This window comes from Nasonia vitripennis, chromosome 2, assembly GCF_009193385.2.
Source record: "Nasonia vitripennis strain AsymCx chromosome 2, Nvit_psr_1.1, whole genome shotgun sequence".
Taxonomy (NCBI): Eukaryota; Metazoa; Arthropoda; class Insecta; order Hymenoptera; family Pteromalidae; genus Nasonia; species Nasonia vitripennis.
In genome coordinates, this window is record NC_045758.1 from 13,340,460 (window position 1) to 13,359,587 (window position 19,128).

General features: G+C 49.6%; 1 protein-coding gene across 11 annotated transcripts in view; it reads left to right on the forward strand.

Annotated features, from left to right (window-relative positions):
• The window catches only part of LOC100122125 (afadin), a 73,278-nt gene that overhangs the window by 3,304 nt on the left and 50,846 nt on the right, over nucleotides 1-19,128 (forward strand). For 4 of the 11 annotated variants that reach the window (XM_016982862.2, XM_031922548.1, XM_031922549.1 and 1 more), the window contains exon 1: nucleotides 13,998-14,598. The exons of 1 other annotated variant lie outside the window; for it this stretch is intronic. In XM_016982862.2, coding sequence (XP_016838351.2) covers nucleotides 14,582-14,598 — 17 coding nt within the window. In that variant the 5' untranslated portion in view covers nucleotides 13,998-14,581. Of the gene's footprint in view, nucleotides 1-13,994; nucleotides 14,599-19,128 lie in introns of those variants that run through there. 6 more of the 11 variants (XR_004226574.1, XR_004226575.1, XR_004226576.1 and 3 more) reach the window with 3 other exon arrangements.

Genomic DNA, 19,128 nt, shown 5'->3' on the forward strand with positions numbered 1-19,128 from the left:
TATTGAATAGCTTTCGCACGGAGGGATCAGTGCTGTTAATTATCCGCTTGATGAGCTAGAGAGTCGTTACTTATTGTCTATGCAGTGTTCGAGGGTTGATCGTACGTGGATTTGTTACTGACTGTAATCGAGTTGATCTACGTCGAATTATAATGGAACCGCTGCAGATACGTCTATTATAATTCGAAACATGCTTCTTCACTCCCACACGCGGCTCAACATTAGACCTATATATATATACTCTAGCCGTGATAAAAAAAACTCCATCACTCCCCGGCTTGTTTTTCCAAATAGCAGTAGCTCCTCCTCCTCCTCCTCCTCCTCCTCCTCCCAATACAAGCTCCACAGCGTCGTATAAAAGTAAACGTCTGCCGCCGCTGCAATCGGTGCCCCAGAGTGCAATAGTTGGAATATCTGCGCCGAGGCCCGTCGAGCGCTCGCGCGTGGAAGTATGCCGGTGCGATTCGACGAAAAGTAAAGTTGACGAGCTGCAGCGCACGCTGTGTTCGAGTGTATAGCTATATGTACAGCGCCGACGACAACGAGAGAGGAGGGAGGAAAGAGAACGGCGAACGGAAACGCGTGTTTGTGTGCTCAGGAAATAAATCGGCTATTTCGACTCACGCGCGCGAGCCAACGTTTTGTTTCTCGCGGCGCCTATCGATTTCCCCCTTTTCTGTTTGTTTTTATTATTGTTTTTTTTTTTAGTTCGTATAATACTTCATTTCATATGCAACTGCGGTCTCCTCGAACAGTATATACGGCTGCACTCGCGGCTGCGTGGGAATTTTTTCTTTAATTGAATGCGGCTCTTGATGCGAGAGTTGCGGGAGCGGATTTTCAATATAGTCTTTTGCGCGTCGATGATACGGATACAGCTACGCGTGAGCGGCGGCTTGTAATTTCGAGCATTTTGCTCGCGAAAAATTCGAACGAGTGAGACGGACGGTGTTGATTACGCGTCGGACAACGTTATCACAACACAGCGAGCACTGCAACGTGATCCGTAAACGTGCGGCGCTCGTCTCTCCGCGTATTATATATTGTTACGTACGACTACGCGCTAGGCGATTTAAAAATCACTCTCTGCTGTAATTTACGCGTGCGCGGATCAGGAGCGCATAATCCACGATTTATCGCGCACTTTTAATAATCTTCACACGCCGCCCGCTCTCGCGCAGAGTGAGAGAGATGGCGAGAGGTGGAGAGGGGAGGGGATATTACGCGATACATAAAGGAAACTTCAGACACCTGGGGTCCGAAACTTTAGAGCTCTATGTATATATAACGTAAGCGAGAGAGAGACAGAGAGAGAGAGAGAGAGAGGGAACACAGGAGGGAATATATCCCTCTCTCGCTATTCGGCGCGCGCAAACAGCAAATATACACCGCGGAGCTGAGATTCGCGTGCGATATAAATTCTCGCCCGCGAAAAGCACACACACACACAAGCGGCGGTGTAATTTTCCAGAATACAGCGCCGCAAGTTTTTGCCGCCAACTTTCGGGAAGCAGCAGCCCCAAAGCCGGTAATTATTAGCGGCAATAATTAAAAGTGTGTTTATAAGTGCCGCGCGCTTGTTTCGGGGGATAGTTCTCGCGCTTAACTCGACCCGAGGCGCCGGTGGTGGCTGTGGCGCTGGCGGTACAGTAGTCCCGAACTTCGGACAAAGGGATCTTGAACTTCCAGACGCGCGAGCTCAAAACAAGTAATAACAACGGCGCGCGTGCCCGTATTCACTTCTTCTTCTTCTCCTCCTCTTCTCTCTCGCGCCTTACTCCGCGCGCGCGCGCTCCGCGTGCTAATAAGGAGCGAATTTTTAATTACATCAAAAACGTCTTCTCCGCTAGCGAGAGACTTTAGACTTTGATATTCCAAGCAAGAACGCAATTTAGCATCACTCATAGCTAGCCGCTTCAAGTGGATCACACCGACGACTTTTATCGCATCGGCATCGATTGTTTACGAAAGCAGCTCTCTTTCTCTCGTTATCCGCGTGTCTGATCGGCTCGCTCTTAATTCCCTCGACGACAAAGGCTTCTCTCTCCCTCCCTCCTTCTCTGGAGGCCGCACGCAATGTCAAATTCTGCACGCGAGAATGACACTCGACTTCGCGCGCGCGACGTTCATTTAACTTTAATTAGACACTTCGAAGTTTCTTTCCGATCGTCCCCTCTCGTAAAGAGCGTCCTCGAGCTCTGCTTTTTCGCGCGCGCTATTGAGTGTCGACCCCCTCGAACTTAATTATCGCAGCAGCCCTGCAGTAGTGTACCTAAACGCTTGTTGCGCAGCGACGTTTTATTACACAGAAGGATCGATGCTCGACTTTTAATCTTGAGGGTTGATACTGTGCCGCGCGCGTTTCTTTTTCACTGCCCTCCTCCTCTCTGTGAACGTGTGCCATTGCATATAGCTCTTTCTGTACAGCCCCATGCGCGCGAGATTCAAAGGAGGGAAGGCAAAGCGCCAGCAGCAGCGGCCTCAAAAGTAAACGAGAGGCGAGACTGCTGCTGCGCCGAAGGAAAAGTCTTTTGCGTGTGTCCAAAGGACTCGCGGAATCAAAGTGCGGGAGCTCTCGATCTCTTTATCAAAAATTGCCAATCAGGCTTTTACGTTACAGCACTATGAGTGCTGAGCTTGCATAGAAGGGAAGTCGCTGGGATATCTAACGATAATCCTTGCTCCCGCGTCGACTATCTTCAACAGGCCATTATTTTGATTGTATCTCGCGAAAGAGCATTAATACAAAGAGAGATAACTCGCGCGCGTCATTGTTATTCGCGTGAATAATATTTAAACATTCTCGCGTGTATACAGCAATAATAATAGGCTTTTCGTTTTGGCGCGCCGATTTAAAAGCTTATAAATTAAACGTCGAACAATATAAGGCGCAACGTTTTCCCCCAAAAATAAATGCGTAATTTCGGATCAGCCGCACGTGTGCAAATGTTTTTTACATCGCGTCATGCAGCAGCGGCCGGCGAATAATACATAATGAACGACGAGAGCGGAAAAAAAACAAACAATTTCAAATCGGAATAATAATTCGTATAACGAAGTTAATCCGTATCAATGTGCGATTTCCTCGTTTGCGACCCGGTTCAATGTACCGCGTTTTACGCGTTCTCTCGCTCTCGATCGCCCCCGCGAAAAGAGTGTGTAACAACGCGGACGACGGAAGATGATATAATAATGAAAAAGATCGAATTTGCACGTACGAACGATAAAACGCATCTCCGGCGGCGTTTGTTACGTGTATCGGCAATATAACGAACGGCATAATTTTCGCAAACGATTGAAACTTCCGTATTATACCTGTACATTATAATAATACAGCATCGAAAGGAGCATCAGCGGCACTCGTACATAAATTCCTTCGTCGCGCGCGGCATTCGATTATTCCGTCAGGCGCCGCCGCGAACGACATAATAAAAGCGCGGCGACGAGGGAAAGAAGAGAAATGAAAAGCAGTAGAGTAGGAAAGCTTTAAAAAGGAGAGAAAAAAAGAGGAAACACAGAGAGAGAGAGAGAGAAACGTCACTCGCCGTTATTCTTCGCTTCCGACGCGCGCAACCGCGCTCATTCGCGCGAGACGAGCGCGATAAAAGTGCTGCTGCTGCTGCTCTCGACTACGTCGCCCTGTACAGTATATGTATAGTCGAGAGACCATTGCAGCGGAGCAGCGTATAGCCTCCTACAGAGAGAGAGAGAGAGAGAGAGAGAGAGAGAGAGAGAGAGAGAGAGAGAAGAGGGGGATAGTGAGGGATTAGAATGAAGAAGCTCCTCGGAGCTATTTCCTTGAGGTTTACCCTCTCTAAGCCTCAAGAGCGGGAGAGAAAAAAGTTCCTTACGTACGCAAAATTATGTGTACTCGCCATCGGGCCACAGACGCGGACGCGACTTTGCCCCAGGGTCAAACGCATGACTTTTTCAGTAGCCCCCTGAGAGAGAGGGATAGAGTCTCGTCGCCTTCAAGGCGCAGCTTTTGAAGGTGGCACGACTACGACGACGATGAATATAACAAAGCTATCTGCGCGCGCGCCGGGGATTAATGGCCTGCACTGCTATAAGGGTGGAGAGGAGATAATGCGAGCCTGCCGTGGAATCTTGACGAAAAGCAGCAGCCGCAGCTTATCGCGTGTGGCCTCTCTCTCCTCTCGTACGCTGTAGTATAGCAGAGAGTGGGCTTTAATGTCGGTTGCGGGCATCGCAGCTCTCTCAAAGAAAGCACGCAATTACGCCGAGCTTGCGGCGCTTTTTTAGTCTGCGCGACTTGCATTTCTTTTTTTCGACGTTCGAGAAAACGATTCCACGTATTTTCGGGGATGGAATCGCGCTCCCGATATACGATACGGTTTAATTAGTTATTCAATTTAATCGCGGCTGCCCGCCCGAATTTCATGGGAATAAAATTTCAAGTATTCATTGTAAGCTCGTATAAAAAGGCATATAAATCACCGCGCGATAGCCCCGCAACGCATGAAATTCGAATCCCACTTGGCGGTTTTATAAACGGACCATTTGTTTTTCCAGATACAAATCGTGCCCCCCTCCGCTATCCTGCCCGCGGGCAATCTGCGCGCATTACACTACGTTTTTACCGGGCGATTCGTCATTCCCGAAAATGAAATATCCTCGTCGGCGAATAATTTTTCACTCGCCGCCGTCCGTAATAATACTTCTCTCTCTCTTTCTCTCCGCTTGTTGTAATATTCCAAAAAAGCCCGTCAGCGCGCGCCGGGCGCTCTTGACGCGAAAATCCGTCTGTTCGTTCGTTTTAAAGGAACTTTTAAAATCCTGTGAAATTTTTTCTATTCTACTTCTGTGTTAAAGCGAGCAGGTACTAATAGTAGATAGGTATACCACACCACCACCTAGCCCTTTGTCGCCAGCAGGTTATACCGATACCGGAGCCGTAAAAGCAAACTGTTGTTTGCCAGGGCTACGGCCGGCCACGCGCAGCAGTAGTAGCAGTAGTAGTAGGCGCACGTTCTATGTCCGTATACCTATCGTAAAGCTTCTTTATTTGTTTTTATCGATACGACTAGCTTAGAGGCCGCCCGATTGCGCTCTATGTTTACGCGCGGCGGACGTTTTCTCCGTGTGCTCTCTTGATTATACTTTGTGCGCGCGTGAGCGTGGGCGGCTTAGCGCGGATTTCCAGCTCTCTTTCTTTTATTTTACTGCCTAGCTGTAGAGGGAGAGAGATAAGCGCGCGCGGTTGTGTGTCTGTCTCTCGATTATTTCGCGCTTATTAGAAGTGCGCTTATCGGAGTGTACTTAATACGCTCTCTCTCTCTCTCTCTCTCTCTCTCTCTCTCTCTCTCTCTCTCTCTCTCTCTCTTTCTCCCTCGGAGATAGAGAGCGTATGAATTCGCGAAGCGAAAAATCCTCGCGTGTTTACGAATTTTCACGCGCCCGCGCATAATAGACCTTTTTCGGGTGCTGCGGCTTCCCTCTGAGCACACGCGGGACTCCGAAATTGGATTTCCAGCAAAAAAAAGCAGCCGCCGCACACGCAAATTGCATCGTTTTTTCCCCGGCTCTCGTCGTCGCACTAGCCGCTCTGAGCTGCTTTTTTGTGTACTGTTGCTGCTGCTGCTGTGTGTACATGGAAAGAGAGAGCGGGTTGACAGTTTATACGCGAGCGTAAAATACCCGGGTGAAATATTAAAAGGGAGATGATAAGAGTTTCTCCAAGAAAAGCCGCTATAGCTGCTGTTTGCGCTCGCGCATATCCCTGAGAGAGGCAGATGTCTTATCGGAGCCTCTGGATGCGCTGTGTGCACGTTCGCGCGGTTTTTTTGGTTCTTTCCTCTATATGCACGCGTGCGGATGTAACGAACGAACCAATAGCGGGTTTGCGCTAAATAATTGAAAATATTTCCCCGTAAATTCGAGCATCCGGGAAATGTTTGTTTTCATAAAAATACACGCGGGCGAAAACATTACAGCTCTGCGCCGACGGAAAAATATGGTACACATCGATGAATCATGCAAAATTTCACGGAGCTTGCGAAACCCGTTGAAAATTGAAGAAGAACAAAAAGCCTGCGTATTTTGTACACGCGATTCTCCGAAAAGCTCATGCACAGATACGCTCTAGTGAAAAATTTAACGAGAAAACTGCTCTCGAACCGCCACCAGCACCTCGTTCGACTCTCAAATCGAACACGCGAAAACAAGCTGCTGCGGAGCGTCGCTCTCGTTATCTTTTTGCGCAGCTCCGCCTCCCTCTCCTCGTCCAGCTTTTTATTTTCCCGCCGGAATTAACGCGCGCGTGAAAAATAAGAGGGAAGGCGCTTTTTCCGATCTCTGCAGCACGCGCGCGCCGGTCGGCTTTGTTTACGACGAGACGAGCGAGAGGCGGGCAAAAAACAGGTGCAGGCTTCTGTGTGCGAGTACAAACGCGCGCAGTAGTGTAACTCGGGGAGAGAGTTCGTTTGGTCAATTGGTGTCAAGTCTGCGAGGTCAATTGCGTTAGAGCGAACTAATCATTGCCCACGCGAGTCTGAGCCAACGACCTGTGGCTATGTGCCATACTGCTGCCGCTGCTGTACGGCGCGGTAACAAGCTTGTAATAGTACAGTCTTCTTTTTTCCTTGCGTGGGAGGAGAGAAGAGTTCTCTTTTTTCGCTGCGCGAGCGGTGCTTTTTTAATCGGCGCGTCGTTGGCGTTGATTATCGCGTAACGACGGTCGAATTAATAATTAGTGCGCTTTTTTTTACACGACGGTGCTAACGATCGTATAAGCGATTGATGGGTGATCTTGTATGAAATGTGACACGACCTTGCACAGGAACCCAATGAAAAATATAATTTGGCACTCAAGAATTCGAGTGCAGTACAGGGAGGAACTCTCTCGCGTCCTCTCGGTCCGAAAAATCCAGGCAGCAGCTCGTAAACAAAGGCCCTCGGCCCATTTGCATGCTTCGGCAGTATAGCGCGACGAGCTGAGTCTACTCTCTCTCTATACCGGCGAGACTCCCACGAAACTATATACGTACACGTCATGCATATCAACGCACACACACGCGCAGAGAGAGAGAAAGAGAGATCACACGGGAGAGAGCAATGCACGCGGCCGAGTGCACATGCTTCTCTCTCTCGCTCGCTCTCTTGCGGCTAAGTAGGAAGCGGCTAGTTAAGCGCAATAAACAAGTTGTTAGCTCTCTCTGTCTCTGTCTCTCTGTCTCTCTCTCTCTCTCTCTCTCTCACGTATATGGACCGAAAGTGGCTGCGGACACGCTCGGATTAGCCCGGCTACAGCCGAATATGTACAACGCGACGATTACCCCGTGCGCGCGAGCGAGCGAGCGAGGGAGTACGTGTGCGGAATAGTGGCCGCGATTGTTATGCAACGCGTGCGAGAGACTCCGCGTGCGTATAATGGCTCTCGTTTATAAGCTCGTGCTCTCTCTGGGAGAGAGCAGCAGGGCCATCAGACTCGCTCACAGGCGGATCATTGATCGCGTGGCTGCGTTTCTTCTTTATATTATTATGTGCTGCACTTGCGCTTTTTCTCAACGGGGGTGCGGTATAGCGCTCGCGCGGAGGACTGCGAAATCGGCTGGATAATTAAGACGCTGATGGCGGCGCCGCGATCCATGTGAACTAGTGGTCGGCTATATATTTTCCGCTCGACGGGAGCTGCAGAGAGCAGTGTGCTGTATATATGTGAACGTTATTTTAAGTAGCCGGATTCTGGGCAATTTGCCGACGGGAGAGATAGTGTATATAGCTTCGCTCGATCGCTCTCCCCCGTATCGCGATGGGCCGGATATATAGCGGAGGAGAGGGCTTGAATTTTTTAGCGGCTGCATTATCGGACCACTCGCTCTAGCTCCTCGTCGTCCTTTTTTTTACTCTCTCTCTCTCTCTCCCTCTCTCTCTCTCTCTCTCTCTCTCTCTCTCTCTCTCTCTCTCTCTCTCTCTCTCTCTCTCTCTCTCTCTCTCTCTCTGATGGCTGGCTGGCTCTCGTTTATGAATCGCCGGGAATTTTAGGGCCGATATGAAAATTGCGCGATGGACGTCTATGCGCGGACGTTGCATACAACCCTTTCGCTTAGAATTCACGTACGCACCAAAAAACGTGTCCCTATACACGACACGCGTGCACGTGTGTGCAGCGCATCGAATATTCAGATTTTCCATACACCGGCGAATATTTTTCGGAATTTCCCCCAAGACGCGCTCATTCATATTTCACGTATTCCCGGGGATAACGCGATAAATTCACCTTGGGATAAATTCTTCATTCACACACGTGTGTGCCCCGCCGCCGCAGCCCGGCGGCGCCCAATATCATAAATTCCATGTGCAACCGTAGAATCCGAAGCTCTCACGCAAGTTAAACTTACCACTAAAATTTCCAACGTGTGCACCGCGCTCGTGTATGTGTGCGTGTGTGTGTGTGTCCGCGCTCTCCTCCTCTATGCAGATAGATAGGCGCTCAGCTCCAGTTGCAGTGGCGGTAGACCTATGCATATACGCACGCTGTCTATGCAGCGACTGTCTGACGCATTATTCATAACAGGCTTTCGCCAAATGAACTTACCGAGCATTAACCTTAATATTTTGAAATTCTAAACTCTAGCTCTTCCCCCGCACTCACACGTGCATACACGTCGAGCTAACCCAATAGTTGTGCGAATTTTCGGAATCCCAGCGCCGCAGAGCAGCATTGTAGCGGGGACGCGCTGTTAAAAGTTTCGAAAGGCGCGGAAGTCATTAACTCTCTCAGAGAGAGAGAGAGAGAGAGAGAGAGAGAGAGAGCTCTGCTCTGCTGCTGCACCGCTAATAAGTATAATCCACGGTGGCTTATATATACGCGCGCATGCGTCGTCTCTTCCTATTTTTTCTCCATTTATATATAATACGTAGAAACGCACTGCACAGGTAAAAGTATATCCAGCGCGACTTGGCATGCGTCTGTGTGGGTGAGCAAGGAAGCCGCTGCTGCCGCGACCTCGCGTTGTTGCTCTCTCAGGCCATCTCTAGCGCTACTAAGACTTCTTTCTCTCTCTCTCACTCTTTCGCGCGCCGCGACCCCGACGCGCATATTTTACCCTTGTTTTGCGCCTCTCTCTCTCTCTCTCTCTCTCTCTCTCTCTCTCTCTCTCTCTCTCTCCCGTCGTTCGTGGCTGAATACGGCTGGCTCACGCACACGGGGCGACTTTTTAAGCTCGTGATTCACCAAGGACATTTTTACTTTTGACAAAGGGTGTCTAGTGCCTTTCCCTCCCTCTTCTTTCAGCGAAATGAATTCAGCTGCTTTGCGAGCGCGAGCTCTCGTGAAAAATGCGTGATAATTTCGGGACGACCACTCTCTCTCTCTCTCTCTCTCTCTCTCGCTCGCTTTTTCCGTATCATAGCGGGGAAAAGCTGCCAGTGAGAGAGAGAGAGAGTTGGGAATTAGTTTTGTTTCGACGACGCCGCGCGCTCGACGTTTTTGTTATCATCGCCTCTCTGTGTCCTATGCGCCAAGTTTTTTGACACCAGCGAGTTTTTTGTACATACACGTTCTCTACATCGCCTGCCTCGTGTGCAGCGCGGAATTTTGAAATATTATAGCGCGCGAAATTGCTCGACTCGTGTGTAACGCCGTTCGAGGGGTACTTTGGTCCGAGCATAGAGAGCGGAGAGTGTAATTGTCGCTGCTGAACAATTACTTATTTCGCCTGTGCGTTGCGAACGAGCGAGTGCGTGTACGTGCATGCAGTCGAGTGGATGCTTGTTGTCGAGCTCTGTACAATATAGCTCGAATTTTTTTTTCAACGAGCAAACGACGCTTTTTGCATCAGGCTGTAGGATTATTCCAAAGTTTTCAGAGAGAGCGCTGATGAAAAATATACCGGGATATTCGGCTAACGAGAGAGAGTTTCTACATACGTGTCTACCTTCACTGAGAGAAAAAAAACATTGCAGCAAACATATTTGTTAACTGTTAACATAGGCATGTTTGATTTGAGCCAATAATACGTATGTCAATAGTTAACGTAGCTATGTTATATGTCAAATAGCTGTATGTTAATGTTATAACATACGGCTGCCCTTTACGATTTTTCATAGACTTTATGAAGTAATCAGATAAAAATTATTAGAAAACACACTTGTATGAATATTATTAATGCTGAGTAACTTTACAGTGATATAATGTCAAAATTCAAAATTTTGTCTTAAACGGCCTTTTGGGTCTAAATACCAGATCTGATAGTTCTAGAGACAAAATAATGAGTGTAATTCCAACTGATTCAGCAGCCTCTGAACTTATTATTTTATCTCCAAAACTATCAGATTTTGTATTCAGACCCAAAAAGCCGATGAAAGACAAAATTTTGAATTTTGACATTATATTATTCCAAAGGCACTTTGCATGCTTCCTTAGTCATATTCAGTTGCTATCGTTCTATTATTAATGATTTATTGATTATTCATGATAAACAAACCCTCAAGAATATTTTTTGTTTGAACGAGGATGACGGATTTTGAGGTTAGGCGGTACGAGAGAAACGCCATCTGCACGCAACACTACGCACGATAGCCATGAAATTCATATGTTAACTATTAACATACAGATATTTCCTGCAATATTTTCTATGTATACTATAGAAATCTATAGTATACATACAAACTGTTTTTGTTTCGTATAGAATATTTGTAAGATACATTTGTACACGAATATATTAGCAATCATTGCTCCTAACGTGTGTACATGTTTACGGCAATGATACCTTTCTCTCAGTGCTCTCTTCCCCGGTCTGTCGATACTGCAATTTCTCCATAAACATTTTCAGAAAAACACCCTGTATCCGCTTACCCTTTCTAGGTGTATAACAACTATTCTTGATTATTCGTTGCACGGAAAAGCGCGACGTATCCGGGAATCGAATCGGCATCATTAGCGGGAAATTAAATTAAACCCATATAGGTATACTCTCCACACACTGTATACACACGCAGCCGTTAATTTAACTTTTGACGCAAACTTTCCTCTGCTGCCTCTCCGGATAAATCAAGCCCCGGCGTCTTCATCGATAAACTTGCTCAAACAATTTTTTCTCTCTAAACAAGAAAAGATATTCCTCATGCAAGGCGCGCAGCGAGTCTCGGATATAAAAAGCGTCAGGTTCCGGTTGCCTCTTTCTCGAAAGAAACTTCGCGCTCGGCGCGGTGTGTGATTCACCGAACGTCTCCGACTCGAAGTAAAAAAAATCGAGCGCGAAAGAAAGAGGCGAGAGCGAATTGTCGTATAGTACCGGAGAAATATAAATTTCAGTCGCGCAGCCCGAGTGAGAGAGGGGGGGGGAGATCTGCTCTACACTCCGAAATGAACTTTGGCACGAGCGCGACAATTTATTCCCAAACTCTTTGGGAGAGAGAGTGAGAGAATCTTTAACGCGCGCGCGGCGGCCGAGGAGAAAAAAGTGGTAGAAAAGGTACATCACGGTGTAGTATAGGTACGCGCGAGGGCAGAGCAAAAAAGGGATGAAAATCCGGAGCAGGAAAAACGCTGACTCGCGCTCACAGAGAGAGAGAGAGAGAGAGAGAGAGAGAGAGAGAGAGAGAGAGAGAGAGGCGTTTGAACGTCCTCCTCCTCCTCCTACGAGCTACTATACTCGCTTGTCGCGTAAAATATGAGGCGAACTGCCGTCTAGCGAAGAGAATCCTCAACTAGGCTCACGAGCAGCGGCAGCAGCACTGATTTCGCAGGTACTATATAGGTGTATAGCATAAGGGGGAGAAGAATCCAAGAGATAGAACGGCAGATAGCCGACGCGCGCGTGAATGCGGGCTACGGCTCCCTTTTCTCTGCGCCTCCGGGAATCTCTCTCTCCCTCTCTCTTTTGCAGGAAAAGATAGCGCGCTGGCGTGTGTGTGTGTGTGCTGGAAACGGAGGGAGAGCAAGGAATGCATTAAAGCCGGCTACAATCGTCCTCGTCGGGGACACATATACACGCGCGTATAGGTCTGTACCTGCGTGTGTGGGGAAGAGGTAGTAAAGTGACGTAAGGGTCGCTCCGGCTGTATAGCTATATACAAGAGAGGCTCTGATGTCCGAGAGGCTCTTTTGTGTCTCGGGCGATTGGTCGTGCGAGCGAGCGTTTTCGCTTTGAAAAGCGTTTTGACTTGTGCGGCTTGCGGAAACCAGCCAATCAAGCATTATGCGCTCCTGGAATGAATTTCTCGCGAATTTCGAGAACAATGAGCGCGCGATTCTCCATCAACACCATCCGAGATTTCGACAATCGCTTCCAGTCTTACACTCCTTCTGCCGCTTGTACACACGCCGTATAAACAGCTGTCTCGCCGAGGCTGAAACGAGACAAGGGCACGTGGGTATCTCCGCGCGCACAGGTACACGCATACCTGCGCGCTGAAAGTGACAAAGGCTGTGCGGCGAGGGGCCACTTTTCTCCTCCTACTCGCTCTTTCTCTCTCTCTCTCTCTCTCTCTCTCTCTCTCTCTCTCTCTCTCTCTCTCTCTCTCTCTCTCTCTCAGAGGGTCCGGGAATCTCTCGGCAAAGTCGATATAAATAGACACTGCGCGAGCCGGAGAGCCACCGCTTCCTGCAAATCCACTGACTTTTCACGAAACTTGCGCCGGAATGAAACATTCACGGATGGCAAGCGCGCGCTTTAATTCCGCAGACGGCTAGAGAGTGCAGTACCCTATTAATTAATAATTGCGACTGTTTAAGATGGCTGCCCCCTCCCCGCGTCGCCGGATAACAAAGAGAGCGAACAATGCTCCCGCTTTTTATTGTGCGCTTTCGAAACTGAGTTATTGTGTCATCATCGGCTCGAGTCGACTCGAGAATTTTTTTCTCCCTTTCTAGGATATTTTTTCGCGTCGAGAGAAAGCCGTCCTTTCTCAAATATACATCATTTTGTTTTTCGCAGCGCGTGTAATTAACCGCTGCGAGGCTTGATGGCGAGCCGTTATGGCTGAACTTTTTGAAGAAACGACCGCACCGGTGTAAATCTCGCACACGCGTGCATAGTTCGTACGGGCAAAAACACACGCGGTGGGGTCTAGAGCTCGTCGGACGATTCTCGCAATTATCCAAACTTTCACCCGCGGCACAACCTCTGCGCTTGCTTACCACAGCGTGTCGCCGTACGCTTTTTACCTGCCGAATGCAGCCCGTGTAGTAGTAGCTATATCTGAAAAAAGAGAGCGTTTATAGTTTGATCCTCCGACGGCCGAATCGGCGGAATGAAAAATCAGCTGATCCCTCGTCGTCGTCCTTCTTTTCTCTTCCTCGCCTCGTGTTCTCCGATGAATATTCAACTACCCGCGCGCGCGCGGAGTATAGAGAGGAAGCATAAAGCTGCAGCGGCGCATACACGTATAGCAGGTTAGCCGTGTTTCCACATTGTTCGGAATTTACTCATCCTTCTTAGCGCGCGAGGAAGCGGCCAACCTTAACCCGCTTAGACGTCGATTACAATATTGTAATTTGTGCGCCGCCGCATACCTCTGTGAACTCGCACGGTAATTCACGAGCCTATAGTGCAGTTCCACATAATACTCCCGAAAATTCGCTCTTCGGGAAATTCGTCGCGATATTAAAAAATCCAATCTCGCGGAAGCCCCCTCGAAAGAATATTCGAAAAACTCTCGCGAGATTCCCCGTACGATCGCGCATCAGGATCTTCAGGCCCTCGCCCCTACCTCTATGCAGCAGCAGCAGCGGCGGCGGCAGCACACCTCGGCAGGCTCACGCATTCATCGGCAGCTCGCTCGCTCGCTCTCTCTCTCTCTCTCTCTCTCTCTCTCTCTCTCTCCCTTCTCCCCGCACTCGTCGGACATTCCGAGCGGCTTACGTCGACCGCGCGCTCGAGTCCCCTCTCTCTGGGGCCCAAGCCATCGCGGAGGAGACTCTCCCTTTTCAGCCGCTAAACGTTGGCAGCACTGCTACGGCTCTGTGTGTATGCGCGCCTGGTGGGGATATACTACTATACGAGAGCCGTTTACTCGAGATACGCTGCATACCTGTGTGCGCCAGCATTCGGACGACGCATCGCGCAACAGGCGCACACACCCGCGTCCCAACGTTTTTTTCACGGCTGCACACGCCCCGCCGCCGCGCTAAAAGTGAATCACCATACCGCGGCGGACGTTCGATTACGCATCGTGCGGACTCTGCTCCGAAACCTCAGTGCTCCGCGCGCTCGTCGCGATATCTAATATAGAGGAACAGCTCGTACTCGCTATACGTCATTTACTGTACTGTAGAGGTCTGGGCGTCGGTGCGCGCTCTCGAAAATCCGCATCAGCAGTGCTGTTCCCTCTGTCGCAGTGTGCGGTGTGCGCGAGTGTCCGTGTGCAATGTGTGTGTGTGAGTGAGTTCAGTGTGTGGATCGCGGAGCACACCACTATACGCTCTCCCGGAGGAATCGCCCGTCGAGGGCAGCGGAGTATACAGTGTATAGCTCGAGAGCGAGAGAGAGAGAGAGAGAGAGAGAGAGAGAGAGAGGCGAGCGTCTAACTCGAGCGAAGGAATGCTCCGGCGCTGCCGGGATCTCTAGCGCGCGGATTTTCCAACGGAATTTCGAAGGATAGACCGGGAGAGAGGATGACAGTTCCCGAGGAGTGAGTATTACATCGACGAGTGTCTCGTTATAAGCGGTGCGTGCGAGCGTGTACTGCACACATCCCCATCACTCGGACTGAAAATCCGCAGGAGAGAAAAGAGCGGTAATTTTCCCGGGGTCTTTTCGCACGAGTCAGCAGCAGACGTACGGTAGCCCGCGCACACACACGCGCGCGCGCCTCCGATCTTTTTATTCAAATCGTTATGCCGCTCGCGCGACTGCAGCGGCGAGTCAGAAGGAAAGAGGGACAGCCGGACCGGACGCGAAGGATATACTTTAACGAGTGCAGCGAGGCGCGTCCGTGTGACGCGCATACGTATGCAGGTTACAATATGTACGTGTACGCGATGCAGCGGCGGAGGGGGACAGGTTAAAGTGCCCCAAAACGCGCGGGGAGTAATTCACAGCCGCGTCCATTGCAGTATATAGATTATAAACGCGCGTGTGTGCGTGGGGCTCTTTTGACTTTGCGATCCCTACGGGCCAGTGCAGCCGGACTGTAGCCCGCGTGTCTGTGCGCGAACACAACGCTCGTCATGAAACGCTAATTGATGACACATTCAGCGCCAATTCCCCCGGGCTACGCACAGTAGAGGCTGTGTTGTGTGCGTACGAGTAAAAAATCCTCCCGACGACGATGATTGCACCGATGCAGTGCGCAGTTTCTCAACGTCCCTATTTCCCTCTGATTTACGGCGAAATAACGCGAAGGACCTCAAGTGGAGCCTCCGCCCGCACACACAGCGCGTTTTTACGATTCTCCGCAGAAGTGTATTACGAGAAAGTACGAGAGGCGAGAAGAGCGAGGCCGCCGGGAAATTCCAATAAATAAAAAGATAGAGCTGCTGCGCGAGAGAGAGAGAGAGAGAGAGAGAGAGAGAGAAAGAGGGTGTTCTGGATCGTGTCTGTCGTCGGTACTCGAAAAGCAGACCACAGCGCGCATTGTGTGTGTTCCCACAGGAATTTTCCGCAGCTCTCTCGTTATACACGTATACTTACGCGGAAGATCGTTCACGCGAGTATATCCGTGTATTTTTACTCGCTCCTTCATCAGGGAGGATGGATGCATTGTCTTTGGCCGATTAATTTCGGAGGAGAGGATCGCGTGCGCAGCTATCAGCGGGCGGAAATCGATTCGTTGATGGCGTGCTGCAGCAGTGGCCGCGGTGTTGTTGCCGCGAAGAAAGGGATTGATTTAGCCGGTACATCTACGCATGTTTACACCCGTCTTTTCATTGTCCTGCGCTTGTCTCTCCGCGAGCGAGAATGACGCATTGTTCCGCTATGTGTGCCGCCAGCGCCGTGGGCGTATCTCGTGAAATAAAAAACGGCCGGAGAAATGCGATTGTCTCTCTCTCTCTCTCTCTCTACTCGTGCGCTTCTCGCTCTGATTATATCACACGTCGTCCTCGTCGTCGCGAGAGAGGATTAAAATGTAGAGTAAGTTCGCTCTTGCGCGCGGCCCGTTATTTTAACACTCGGCTTGGTAGAAAAATTCACGAGCATTAGGCTGCTGCGGAGACGGAGCAAATTACGCGAGAAATAAAATTACTCGGATTTCCAGCCCCGCGCTTATAATCCGCGAATTAAACGACGTGAAAGGTTGAATTTCCAGTCGCTCGCGAGCTTTTTCGCACTTTCGGAAAAAGCTCGCTCGCGCTACTGAAATATCGCTAAACGCGTCCCCTCTCAGACCGGAATTTTTTTCTCGTCCCCTCTATGCGTGCGTATACGCTGTATAAAAATTTGCACCTAAAACACCGGCGCACGCGTGCGGCGGCGAGTCTTAATTTAATCTACGCGCGCCTGCGGTTTTTTTTTTCATTTTAATGAGACTTTGAGAATACAAAAACGCTTCTCTACTCCGGCGAACGAACGAACGAACGGGAGGAGAGAACGCGCGCACGCATTTTATATAAGTGTGCGCGAGAGAGTTTATTGAAAAACGAATTAACGAGATAAACCGGGGGGTGTGTGCGTGATACCGCGTAAGCGCGCGTTCAAAAGAGCGTCAGAGATTTTCCAATTTAATCCTCGAAAGCGCGTCAACGATTATGAGATGCGAGAGAAGTATGAAAAACGCGGGAAATTCATACGCTTATATGAAATATATAATTACGGCAAACTTTGCGCGCTGACCGAGTGCTCGTTTTCGTCCCCGGAATGCGGGAGCTTTTTTGATTTGTTATATATACATATATATATATTTTCTAATTTTCCGCTTCATGATCAGCACCGGGCGTTTGTCTTTCGCTCGCATTATATACCTGTTGTAATTATACGTTTGAAAATAATCATCATCATCGACGTATTCCCGCTCGGGCTCTCTTCCCGAATTAATACAACCAAAGCGGGCTTCATTATTCAACGCTCGTATGCATTAAATATATTTATAAATAAAGCTGCACGGTGAGCCCATCTCCATGATAATCAATCCCCTCTCGCTCGCACGCAAGCGAATCCATCAGCGAACTCATCTCTCCCCCGAAAACGAAACTCTCTCTCTCTCTCGACTCTTGTCTCTCGTAAAACAGCACATCTCCCAGTAGGCGTGTACGAGAGAGAGAGAGAGAGAGAGAGAACGCGCATAACCGAACTCGCGCATAGTACGCGTGTCTAAACTCGCACCCCCGAGAGAGACGGCATCTCGTTAAACATCGGCAAAGTCATCTGTTCGCGAATCCTCATCCTTATAGCGAGCGAACGGCGCTGGAGAGAGAATAGGGCGAGAGAACAGTACAACCGACTGGCTTCACGCAGAGCAGCATCAGCCGAGTAATTAATGAAACGCCTTAATTAGCATTCCTAGCCCGTGGCTATGTAAGCGCGTGTAAATATAAGCGGCGCTGCCGCTGTTTAGTTTCTGTGCTCTCTCGCTCTCACGCACACACATACACGCGCGGACAGAGCGAGAGACGCATAGGATGTAAACGGCATTCTGGCGTCCTGGCAATTCTTTTCGTTTTTTCGCGCGCGCGCTCTAATGCCTCGATTAGAGCAATGATATAACGAGCTGCGCTGCAGCGGCGGAAAAACTCCGGATTTTCTTTTCTCTTTCGTTCGGCAGCTCGCTCTTCTATTAGCCGCCTCGACTCCTTTCTGTCTCTTTGGCACCGCTGCTGCTGCTGCTGTAGTCGGCCTCGTTTTTTGCTCTTTCTTTTTCTTCTTTTTGCCTCTCTCTCTCTCTCTCTCTCTCTCTCTCTCTCTCTCTCTCTCTCTCTCTCGGTGCCAGGACGTACCGGTAGTTCGTTTGCAGTGTTTGCCGTCGATTGTTCATGCGAGAAAAGAATTTTGCAGACGCTGTGTGCGTGTATGTGAGTGTGTATAAGGCCGCCGCGCGGCTGATGGGATTCTCGAGCTCTTGACGAGTCGTCTCTCTCGGCGTAGTTTCTTAAGGTTACACGCACAGCTGCGGATGGAGAGAGAGAAAGAGGAAAAATGATCTTGATTACCGCGGCGGTTTCGCGGGCTGTTTTGCTTTTCTTTTCCCGATAGAGAGAGAGAGAGAGAGAGAGAGAGAGAGAGAGAGAGAGAGAGAGAGAGAGAGAGAGAGAGCTAACAAGTTGTACGGAAGTTATCGATTGCTCCCGAGTCTTACTCGCTCGAGCTCTCTCTCTGTATCTGAGCGACGCGCGACATGTTGGCAGCTGTTTTCCAAGTACATATTGGCTCCGCGAGACAGCTCGTTGCCTCCTTATACCAAAGTATCGACTTGCGCAGCAAATAGTCTTGGCAACTTTCTTCGAATATAATAACGAGCTCCGCGGCGGGCGAAGAAAAATTCTCCTCTCCCAGCGAGGCGAGAGGGATTGAATAAAATAGACTGTATCGCGTGTATACGCGCTGCGGCGGTGGTGACATCGCATCCGACACGCCGTAAAAAAAGGGCTGTGCGACTCTCCGTCAAAAAGAAATCGACACTAAATCATCGGCTGTTTGTCTAGACCGTTGCAGCGGGGCGCGACGCGACGCGAAATAAAACACTCGCTGGGGGCTTATCTCAGAAATGAAAATTTAGGCGTGAAAAATGATCCCTCTCTCTCACTCCCCCGGCTTATATAGCCCACAATTTTTCCGTCCCTCCAGCAGCGCTCTTGCCCTCTCTGCTCTCCACTCTCGCGCTCGCGCACATATTTCTCTCTGAAAAATACTCGACAAGCTGCTCCCACTCTCTCTCTCTCTCTCTCTCTCTCTCTTCCGTCATAAAAGGCGCAAACAAAGCATCATCGCGCGCGTCGAAATCAAAGTTAAAAAAAAGGACGACGACGACACAGAGAGAGAGAGAGAGCTAGAGCGCCCGAAAAGCAATTTCCATGAAATTTACATCGGCGGCGTTTCATTCGAAAGCACTCAAAGCCACTACACGCGCGACGAGAGAGAGCATAGCCCTGCGCCGCCGCCGCGTGTGCCAATCAAGCGGCGGCCAATCGCGAGGGAAGGTATATCTGTATACAGCGAAAGGTGTTTCAATTTCCTTTGGCTATACTCTTATATAGGTATATCCTCGCCCCCCCCCCCTCTCTCTTTC